The 11618-nt window shown below is 45.4% G+C and overlaps 1 protein-coding gene across 2 annotated transcripts; it reads right to left on the reverse strand.

Moving 5' to 3' along the window:
• Window positions 1-570: 570 nt before the first annotated feature.
• LOC143435124 (uncharacterized) lies at window positions 571-1946 on the reverse strand. Of its 2 annotated transcripts, none has more exons than XM_076916384.1 (2): window positions 1770-1946; window positions 571-1241 (listed from the first exon to the last, which is right to left on the reverse strand). In XM_076916384.1, exon 2 carries the CDS (start codon window positions 1214-1216, stop codon window positions 716-718), a length of 501 nt encoding a protein of 166 aa, XP_076772499.1. In that variant the 5' UTR covers window positions 1217-1241; window positions 1770-1946; the 3' UTR covers window positions 571-715. The 2 variants fall into 2 exon arrangements, with proteins under 2 accessions (XP_076772499.1, XP_076772497.1); XM_076916382.1 differs by having other exon boundaries at window positions 571-1244; window positions 1770-1944.
• Between the last annotated feature and the right edge of the window lie 9672 nt (window positions 1947-11618).

The raw sequence follows: 11618 nt of genomic DNA on the forward strand, positions 1-11618 counted from the left end.
GCCAAGTGGCTGGAGTTTCTGTGTCAGGACCACCACTGTCCTGACCTTCCACCTTAGCCAGTCCTGTTTCTGCAGGTGAGTTCACTTGTGATGTAGAAATTTGCTCTGGAAATTGCTAAAAATAGAAAGATTCCCCTGTGCAGAAGTGGTGGCACAGGCCTCTAATCTCCATAATAAGGAGGCAAGGCAAAGTGAATCTGAATCCAGGACTAGTCTATTCTACACAGAAGGAAGAAGGAATAAATTGGAAGTTGCAGAAGACCCCTAGATTAATTTGGCGGGAAAGCATCTGAGTATATCAGTTGTCATCCATGTTGATTCAGCAGAAGAGTTTCTCAAAGTGCTCAAGGTTGCTCCCTGGGTGCTGTTTATCTTATGGTCCAGCACACAGGAGAACCAGGATGCCTAACATCCCCTGAGAACTTTCTTTAAAACCACCAGTTAGTCCTGTAACCAACAGAAGGACACAGTAGTGTATCCTCATCTGTGTCCACCCCACCTTTCCCTTGAACCATTTCAACAAGAGCACAAATTTCCAGCTTTTTAACACTTTTATTAAGAAAGCTGCAAACAAACAAAGAAAAAAACCAGATGGCTGCAAAGACACAACTGCCCTTGTGTGTGCCTTTGCTGTAACAGCAGGAGCCGACAGGACATGCCCCAATTGCAAGTCTTAATGGGCATCAGGGCTCCTGTGCTCCAGTGTGTGGCCTTTTCACTTCTTTTTCTTCTTCTTCTTCTGGCCAAAAGCCCTTTGAAGCCATGCCCAGCACCCTTGGCATCTGGGACTGTCAGAAGCAGGATCCTTGTCAGGGCAGTCTCCACCATCACATGTCTCATGTTCCTGACTTTTCTCCCTGAACAAGTTTGAAGAGTGTGGCTCTGGTTCTTCTGTATCTTTATCTTTGTTCACATCTCCTGGGGACACTTGTGGCTCCATGTGACTCTCACTCTGGAAGATTTTTGTGCCCCTTTTCTTGGCACAATTCAATTTGTGGTAGTATCTCACATAGTCCAAGTATAGATCCCAATCAACAATCCAGCCATCCTTAGAGCAGTGGCTTGGCCCTCTGCCAAAACAAAGTGGCTCAGACTTGGAACATTGTGTACTCAGGGCTGGGAAGACTCGTGAACTTGGCAGTGCTTGTTCTTCAGAATCTGATGTTTCCTTGACCAAACTGGGGGAGAACTGCATCATCTTCTTGGTTTTATCCATTGAATTCTGAGGGCAAGTCCTTGACCTTCTGATTCAGAGAAGACTCCAGTTAGTTAATTATATTTTGTATTTCATGGCCCCTCCCAGCCATTACAGTGTGGAAAGCTAGGTTTTAAACCCACAATCCTAGCATCTCTTTGCATTGTCTAAGGAGGCAAGAATCTGTCTAGTCTGGTGGTAAAAGCCTTTAGTCCCAACACCTTAGGGAAAAAGCATATCAGGCACAGAAGTAGAGGCAGGAGGATCTCTGAACTCAGTCAACAGCAGCACGGTTGTCAGACCTAGTTTCAGGACACCTAGGACTACACAGGAAAACCTAGTCCCAAAATCAAAACAAGCAAACAAAAACAAAAAGAGAAAAGCTTCTCAAAGTAAGATGCTATCACCCTGAATGTAATTGTCTAGAGTTAAACATTATAGGGGACTGATTAGACAGGCAATGGTTAATGGGCCATCAAATCTATTTGAGCTGCCTGGTTTACAGAGTAAAAGATCAAATATAATGATCTCTCACCCTCTCCTTCCTGAAAGGTGATTTATTAGAATCACTTACAGATTGCAGTTTAGCTTATTCCATAACAGCTGGATAGGAAGCAAAGTGCAACAATCCAGCAGTTCTCAGTCCCCGAGGCTGGATGTCTCAGCTGGTCTTCAGTAGAAGATGGAATCAAAGACAGTAGGCTCTAGTTGTTAGACATCTTACAACAGACAACTCCAGATCAAACGGTTACAAGGGGCGGGGTGGGGGGGGAGTTTATTCAGGAGATAGGGCAAAGAAGGGTGTGGGGAAGAAGACGGAAGAAGACGGAAGAAGAGAGAGAGGTCGGGGGTTCTGCCTGTTTTATATGGGCGGTGATGTAGTCTCTCCCAAGTGAGGTAGCCAGGTGGATTCTTAGAATGTATGGCGGTTGCCTTGGCAACGATGTGGGGGTTGTCTAGATGTGATGTCACTGGGTTCTGAGCCTGATACAAACATGCCTCCCTTTTTCTTATTATAAAGAGAAGAAAAAAAAAATGGGAGGGGAAGCCGATGGTGAAAGGGAAGTCGGAGCGCAGTGTCTCGTAAACTACTTCCTGTTGTGTAGGGGCATAGTCCTTTGTGGGGAGTAGCTAGCTTTCACCATCAGGGTCCACTTGGTAGATGTGTGTATCAGGTTCCTCTGTGGACAGCGGCTGGTAATCCTGTAACAGGAACTGATTAATAGTTTGGTTAGAAATAATAACACCAGGAGGATGACTAAAAGGGTGTTGCAAAAGAGAGTATTTACATTTATATGGGTTTTTAAAAAAAATCTCAGAACTGGAGGTCTCACGTTCCCTAAAAATGGCATTTTTCTTGAAGGAACTGGCAAAGACCATCTTCTTTAGCTGTCAGGACATCTGGCCCCTGTTGGTTCTGAAGCACCACAGCTGGAATCCCATGGGTCTTGTATGTAGAAAAGAGTGTCTTGTGGTGTTGGTAGAAGAAGTGGTTGGTCCATGATCCTAGCATATATATCTGACAAGACCAATATGGGTAGCTCCCATAATCATCTGGCCAGTTTCTACAATAATCTATCTGGTGAAAGAGAAAGCAAGTATAGAGAACATAATATTTAGATGGGACAACATATACAGGGATGACAGCAATTTGGATTGGTTCTTGGCATCCAGCTATGGAGCAGCTTCCTGACCCTGTTTGAAAAGACGGTTTGTTATCTGTGGGGGTCTCTTGAATCTAGAACCTCCAGATGTAAGGGCTGCCCTGGATAGAAACAACCAGCAGGGGGAGGACAAGAAACCCATGTCTAGTCCAGTGAGGTCGAGCTCAGCTGTCGGAGTGGAGTCTCATTTTCTGGAATTGAGGACAAGGTGGGTGATTTTGAAGTCCTCTGGAGCTTAATAGAGCATGGTCCTGTTAGAGTTGATGTGTATGAAGAGTCGATTTTAGATGGAGGGAGGAAAAACTTGAGGTGAGACAAGTGGACCCAATGAGGGAATCCCTCAAGTTTAGCAGCTATAGGGGTCACAAGAATTACCTTAAAAGGGCCCTGCCATTTGGGAGAGAGGAGTGAGGGCTGGTGATCTGGAGGGGAGAGAAGGACTTGGTCTTCAATGTTGACAGGCAGTGGACAGCAACCAGTGTGTGGTCAAGGTAGATAGTGGTCAACAAAGTTCCACAAGAGAGAACAGAGGTGGCAAAGTAATGGGGTGAGTAGATGGTCTGGGAGGGGAGAGTATTTAGGTGAAAGACCAGGAGTTAGGACTGGATGCCCATACATGAGTTGAAAGGGTGAGATGAGGAGAGGCTGCTTGGGGAGAACTCGTAGCCTGAAAAGAGACATAGGAAGGAGTTTTACTTAGTTAAGATGAAGTGTGACAGCTTAACAGGAGTGGTTTTTAAAGAATGGTTAGTTCTTTCTACCTTACCTGAAGATTGAGGGTGGTAGGAAATGTGAAAATGCCAGGGGATGTCTAGGGCCTTAGATAGAATTTGACAAACCTGGGAAGTAAATTCAGGACCACTGTCTGACTGGAAGGAGTCTGGGACACCAAATCAGGGAATGATCTCTCAAAGGAGGAGATCAGAGACTGTCTGAGCCCTTTTGTTAGTTGTGGGAAAACCTTCTACCCAGCCTGAGAAGGTGTCCACCAAGACCAGGAGATACTTGGCATGTAACAGCAGGCATGTGGATAAAGTCAAGTTGCCAGTCAGTTCCAGGAAGGGAACCTCTAGCCTAATGGGTAGAAAAAAGGGTGCTACGATACCTTGAGTTGGGATCTGATAGATTTTGTAAGAAGCAGTGATAGATTTTAAGAAACTTAAGGCCTCAGGAGTAGGCTGTAGGTGGGTCTTAACAAAATAAGACAATGCTTGGCTGTTAGGATGAAAGAGTTGGTGATGATAGGACAGATGTCAAGGGGTGTAGGTGGGGATGTGGGTTGTGGTGTAAGAATGCCCTGGGGAGGGTGAGATGAGTCTAGGCCCCTAAGGGCCACAGCTCTAGCTGCCTCATCAGCTCAGTTGTTTCCCTTGGAGACAATGGAGTTGTCCATCTGGTGGGATTTGCAGTGGACAATCCCAATAGCTGTGGGGAGATGGGAGGCCTTTAGCATGGCCATAATTTGGTTTGCATTAGTTACTGATCCTCCTTTTGTGGTAAGTAACCCGCGCTCCTTCCAGATGGCAGCGTGGGACAGGAGGAGATGGAAAGCATATTTGGAATCTGTGTAGATGTTGAGGGATTGTCCCTGTGCCAGCTGGAAGGCACGAGTGAGGGCTATTAGTTCAGCCTGTTGGTTGGTGGTATGAGCAGGAAGGGCCTGTGCCTCCACCACCTTGGTGTCTGACACTATGGCATAGCCAACTTTCCTGGCTCCTTCAAGTAAAAAGGAGCTTCCATCTGTATACCAGGTATAGATGGCTTGAGGCAATGTGCCCTCCTGTATGTGTGAAGGATGAGGTAGTAGTTCCTCTAAAGTTTCAGTGCAGGAGTGAGATAGGGAGTGGTTAGTATTAGGTTGAGGAAGAAGATTGGAAATATTAAGAGGTGGGCATGATTGAAAGGTGAGGGTGGAGTCTTCTATTAGTGCTGCCTGGGGAGAAAGAAACCTGGAGGGAGGTAGTCTGTAAGCCTTTATAAGCCAGGAGCTATGACAGGTTGTGAGAAGAGAGGACAGTTATGGGCAATCCCAAGGTTAGTTTCTTTGACTCTCGAATAAGGAGTTCAGCAGCTGCTAAGGTACAAATACAAGGTGCCCATCTCTGGATGGTTAGATCTAGTCTTTTTGACAAGTATGCTACAGGTGCAAAAGATGGTCTCAGTTGGTGACCTAAGACTCTAAGAGCAAATCCCTCCTTTTCAGTTACATAGAGGGGAAAAGGATGAGTCAGGTCAAGTAGATGTTAAGGCTGGGGCCTTAAAGAGATCCTGTTGGAGCCTTTGAAAGGGCTTAGTAACAGGTTTGAGAAGACGTTCGTGGGTGGAACCTAATGCTGCTTCATATAAGGGAAAAGGAAGGAACCCAGGACTGCAAAAAGCTAGCCATTCTAGGAATTATAAAATTTCTGCCTTTGTAGAAGAAACAGACTGAATCAGATTCTTCCTATCTAAGGTAATAGCCTTGTGGGTTGGGGTAATTGTTAGTCCCAAATAGGTGACCTGAGGAGTAGACAGTTGGACTTTAGAAGGTGAGACCCTGTAGCCTCCACTGGAAAGGAAATTTAGAAGCAGAAGTGACAGCTTGGCTAATCTCTAGAGAGGGACTACAGAGAAGGACATCATGTAAGTAAAGTACCATCTTAGATCTAGGGAGAGATAAAGAGAGCAAGTCAGATGCCAGGGCCTGGCCAAATAGGTGTGGGCTGTCCCAGAATCCCTGAGGTAGGACAGTTCAGGTAAGTTGGGTAGAAAGGTGGGTGTCAGGATCTGTCCAGGTAAAGGCAAATATGTCCTGTGACTGGGTGTCTAGAGGGATAGAAAAAATTGCATCTTTGAGATCTAGGACTGAGAAATGAGAGGTCCCTGAGGGGATAGTAGAAAGAAGTGTGTCAGGGTTAGCCACAACAGGATGGAAGGGAACTACTGCAGAATTAATGGATCTGAGGTCCTGAACCAGTTGATAGGTACCATTAGGTTTCTTAACTGCTAGTATAGGGGTGTTAAAGGGGGGAGAGGTGGGGTGAAGGAGTTTTTTCCTTAAGAGGTCAGAAAGGATAGGCTTAAGTCTCCTGAGGCTCTGGAGAGAGAGGGTATTGAGCTTGGGCCATGTACCTGGTAGAGTCCAGTAACTGGATGACAACAGGAGAATGATGTTTAGCAACATAGGGGTTCTGGACATCCCAAACTCAAGGGGTCCACCTGAGAAGCTGGTAAGGGAAATAACGTGTTAGTGTTAGTAGGTTGACTGGCTAGAAGAAGGAGCAGAGGAACTGCTGGCGAGCTTGAGTTTAGGCGAACTGGGGGAGCAAAGGAAACAGAGGCTCTGAACTTGGCTAAAATATCCCCTCCCGATAAGGGGGCAGGACATGTAGGCACTACCAAAAAAATGGGTGACAGGTACACCCCTAAAAATACAACTAAGTGGGGGGGGTCTGGTGAGGAAGGTAAGGTTGTCCTCCTACCCCAACAATAGGAAAACACGAAGGTGAGGTGGGTCCCCAAAACTCTGTCAGGACTGAGTAAGTGGCCCCAGTGTCCAAGAGGAAGGAGATGGGTTGACTACATACCATAATATCTACCCTGGGCTTCCTGTTAGTGATAGGTGTGGTCAGGTCCAGAGAGCTTGGGCCCTATCAGTTCTCCATAGCCAGTCCTAGAAGGTCAGCTGAAGGGCTTTCTGGGAGCGATGTCCCTCTGTTCTGGGTGACATGAGGGCAATCAACACCCCAATGTCCCTTCTGATGAGACCCAGGACACGGTCCCCTTGGCTTGCTGGGGTTGGGGCAAGCCTTTGCCCAATGACCATGCTGACCACATTTATAGCCTGGTGGTCTCTGAACCTTCAAAGACCAGGAGTCTGGGGTAGCAACTGAGGCCGGTCAGATAGCCTTTGCCAGCATGTGGTATTTCTGTTTTCGGGCTTTCTCATCTCTCTTATGGTATACCTTGAAGGCCAGAGCCAAGACTTCTGCCTATGGAGTTAGGGCCCCCCTCTCCAATCACCTAAGTTTAGCTTTTATGTTGGGGTAGCTCTGGGAAAAAAGTAGGTCATCAGAAGTTGCTTACCTTCTTCTGGGTTTTCAGGGTCCAGATTAATATACTGCAATAAAGCCTTTGTAAGGCGTTCTAAAAACCGAGACAGGTTCTGTTTGTCCTGGACAACCTCTTGGAGTTTCTTAAAGTTTACTGGCTTTAAGGCTGCCTTTCTTAGGCTTGCCAAAAGACATGTTATAAATCTATCTCTAGCTAAGATACCACCTGCAGAATTATAATCCCATTGAGAATCCTGGTCAGGAACTGCCTCAGATCCGATTGGATATGCTTCGTCTGTCTGATGAATCTGTTCTGCATGCATTTTTGCCTCTTCCCAAACTTGCCTGCATTCATCAGGAAGTAAATTGTTAGTGAGAGCTGTTGGGAGCCAACAGAAGGTGACTATCATCTTTGCAGTCATCTCGGACCATATACCCTGACAAAGGACTTGTTTTTCAACAGCCTACAACAGCTGAGCACACTCTGACAAACATCTTGTTTATCCCACATATCTTGTTTTGCTGTTTAGTGCCCCCAGCTGCAAGGCGCACGTGGTGCAGTGTCTTCAGCTGTGTTCCCCTGCTTATCCACTCCACGACCGTAAGGCACACGGTGAAGTGTATATATACCCAGGATTTTCCTTTTAGTAAATGAGAGTTGAGACTTGGTCACACACTCTGTCTTGTCTCCATTCTTTGCATCTCTTTTCCTTCATTCCCACTCTTTCTCTCTCTTGCTAGACCCTGACCCTCGGACCGGAGCAGCAGCTCGGGCCAGGACAGAGAACCTGAACATCATGGAAAGTCAAGCTATAAGATTGAGTGATGTACTGGAACTCTTTAATAAAGGAAGAGGAGTTAGAGGTATAGGAACCCAGTCTGCTTTCTATTTGAGAGAGTTCAGTTAGTGAGAAAGGGACATGTACTCTGACAAGGCCATCTACCCCAGCAACTTCCCTTAGAGGAAGGACAGATGCTGGTTTAGGTGTCCCTGGAGGAGAAAGAATTGGAGGTTTGGCTGTGGCCTTAGAACGCATGATAGGAGGGGTAAAGTTTGGAGCCAACGCAGGGCGATTAGAGTGGGGGGGTGGGGGGGAGGGGGGGAGGTGGGAGAAGGCTTAAAGTAAGTGATCTACAGATTACAATGACAAGAAAGGATCGATTTGATTTCAGATCCTATGAATTGGCCACCAGATGAGAGGATATCAGATCGAGGCCAGAACAAGCATTTTCCTTTAAGTCATGCCCATTTCAGATGTTACTGTGTAAGCTTGACTGCCAGGTCCAACAAATGGGATTCATGGATGGCATCTGAGGAACAGCAAAAGGCCTCTAAAGCTTATAATTAAATAAGGATTTCCAGAGCCAGGCAGGCCTGTGCTCACCTTTAATCCTAGCACCTTAGAAGCAGGCAGGTCCCTGAGTTCAAGGTCAGGCTGCTCTGCAGAGTAAATTCCTGGACAGCAAGGACTGCATAGAGAGACCCTCTCTCACAAAGGAAGTATACTTTCCCTGTCAGGTAGATTAATTCGCCAATAACAATTTCAGGTGGTCAGGTTCATTGATAATCTAAGCACTTGCAAGGGTGTCGGGTGGTGTCTGTGTGCAGAGAGAAGGTGAAGACAAGTAGCAACTCTCAGAACAAGGAACTAAATCCCTTAATAGACTTTAGAGGAAAGTCTCTGGGATGGGCAGATTAGTGAAGGAATTGGACACAGTGTAAAGCAGCACCTGAGACAGCTGATCCTATTGTCCCACTCTAGGACATCTGTGAGTTCCAAATCGAAAGGAGTGAAATAGCTTAGGGAAGTTGTCAGATAGGATGTAGGCATGGCTAATCCCTCTACAACAGCAGTCTCTGGGTTTGACAGTTCAGAGATGCCTGACTTAGAAAGAGGAATGGAAATCCAAGGACTATGATGGCTCAGATGAGATCTGCATTCCTTGGTTTTAGAGGTAGTTAAATTTTCTTTTACTTTTGTATTTGTTTGTGTTTTCTCTGTGTATCTTTGGTTGTCCTGTCTGATTTCCTCTAGAACACTTTTTCAGAACAAAATCAACGGGCAGGAACAAGAACCATCATTTAAAGGGGCAGCAGCTTGCTTCCCTGAAAGTACATCCACTTGCCCATAACAGTCCTGCCCAGCGGGTAAACCCTCCTCCCTACTTCCCTCCGTATTCTGGATGGATGGATTTCCACAGGAAGTCTTAGTGCTGAAGTTTCCTGCTGAGCAGGAAAGCACTTCCTGTACACCTGAGTTGGGAAGAAAAAGGCATGCTCTATTTAGAGCTTTGAGACAGGTCCATGATTCAGACCCATGATCAGGGTCTCCTGATTCCCACCTTGGATTGTATAATATCCTTCAGAGTCCAGAAGAACCGACAGTTATGACAACTTGCAAAAAAGTAAATACATAAACATTTCAGAGTTAAATAACCTTCACAAAATACAGAGTCCATTACCTGGGAGATGAATCAGTTAACTAGTCATGTGACTTCTTGCATCCAAGGAACCTATTTAAGTTAGGGTATCTGTGTCAAATTCTTTTCATGATGTGTTTGAAATTCACCTAGAGGTCCGTACTAGCTGGTTTTGTTTGTCAACTTGACACAAGCTGGAGTTATCACAGAGAAAAAAGTTTCAGGTGAGGAAATGCCTTCATGAGATCCAGCTGTAAGGCATTTTCTCAATTAGTGATCAAGTGTGGAGGTGCTATTTGTGGGTGGTACCATCCTTGGGCTTGGAGTCTTGGGTTCTATATGAAACAAAGCTGAACAATGTAGCCAGTAAGAAACATCCCTCCATGGCCTCTGCATCAGTTCCTGTATCCTGACCTGCTTGAGTTCTCCGATGGTGATTAACGGCAATTTGAAAGTGTAAACTGAATAAACCCTTTCCTCCCAACTTGCATCTTGGTCATGATGTTTTGTTTGGTTTGGTTTTGGTTTTGGTTTTGGTTTTGGTTTTGGTTTTTTGTTTGTTTGTTTGTTTTTGTTTTTTTGGTGTTTCGAGACAGGGTTTCTCTGTGTAGCCCTGGCTGTCCTGGAACTCACTCTGTAGACCAGGCTGGCCTCGAACTCAGAAATCCGCCTGCCTCTGCCTCCCAAGTGCTGGGATTAAAGGTGTGCTCCACCACTGCCCGGCTAAGAATATCTTATATTTTATTGTAGCTGAAGGATTGAAGAACTATTCTCCCAGTTTTGCTGTCTATAGAAGACATTATGAAAGGCTATATCATTCTGTCAGTGAATACAAGATATGCTCTCTGAGTCTTCACACCTCTGTTGAAAGGTCCAGGTGATGTGAATTACAGAAAATGTTAAAAATTCAAAGGAAAACAGGCTGGCCAGTACTGTGGTACAGTGCTTATTTCATTTCTTACACAGACTTTTTGAAAAATGAAGTTCAGAGAGCAAACTGTAAGCTATGACACTTAAGCGTTCTCTTCACACAGCTCTGTGGTTACGCTCTAGCCTGGTACAGGACTTAGTTCACAGATTAGGTATTACTGGGGGGAAAATCACTTAAAATTCCTGAGAATAATGAAAAGGTAAAACTGCAATCCACAGTCCATCAAAGTATGAAAACACTATCTTGGAATAACAGCTGATGTTGACCATGCTTGAGCACTAGTTCCCACATGCTCAGCCTGCTGTAGAGAAGCTGCTAACTTCCCAGGCTTTGTGTTGCATGGATAAAATCCCAGGAGAACCATCCTCACTGACTCTCCCAGTTCCTGAGCACTGTTTTACACAGCTGCTTCCTTATATGCTCCACAAATGCAGCAAGGTCTGTCATTCAGACCCATCCATCACTCCTTTCTCCACCCTTCCCTCCCTCCATCCCTTCGTTCATTTATGTGTTTTTCTCACTATATGGCCCTGTCTGTCCTAGAAGTCTCTGTGTAAATCAGGCTGGCCTGGAACTCACAGGGATCCTCCTGTCTGAGTGAACATGCCTACCTCACATCCATTTCCTACTGTGATGCCAGACTTTCTAGAAGACAAACTCTGACCTAAGGCTTCTGCAATGTGAAGCTCTTCCAAGATTGAAAGCACATAAAAGACAACTTCTCAAGGCCATGGGGTTTTCTGGGTTTTCTGTCTCAGGGCCCGTAGTTCCACATTGGCCACCTTGGCCAAGTCCTGTTTCTTCAAGTGAGTTTACTTGTGATGCAGAAATTTGCTATGCAAATTAGTAAGAATAGAAAAATTCTCTAGATCAGAAGTGGTGGCACAGGCCTGTAATATCCATAATAGAGAGGCAAAGCAAAGTGAATCTGAATCCAGGACTAGCCTATTCTACAAAGAAGGAAGAAGGGGTAAACTAGAAGTTGCAGGTGGCCCCTAGATTAATTTGGAGGGGAACCATGTCAATAGATCTGTTGTAACACATGTTACTCAGCAGAAGGGTTTCTCAAAGTTCTCAGTGTTGCTCCATGTGTGCTGGTTATTTTATGGCCCAGCACATGTGAGAACCAAGATGCCTAAGGTCCCCTGAGAACTTCCTATAAAACAAACCACCAGTTAGTCCTGTAACCAAGAGTAGGACACAGTAGTGTATCCTCATCTGTGCTTACTCCACCCTGCATATTTCCCTTGAACCATTTCAACGAAAACACAAATTTTCCTCAGTTTAACACTTTTATTAAGAAAGCTGTAAACAGGCAAACAATCAAATAAACAAAAACCAGGAGGCTGCAAAAACACAACTGCCTTTGTGTGTGC

This window comes from Arvicanthis niloticus, chromosome 19 (genome assembly GCF_011762505.2).
Source record: "Arvicanthis niloticus isolate mArvNil1 chromosome 19, mArvNil1.pat.X, whole genome shotgun sequence".
Taxonomy (NCBI): Eukaryota; Metazoa; Chordata; class Mammalia; order Rodentia; family Muridae; genus Arvicanthis; species Arvicanthis niloticus.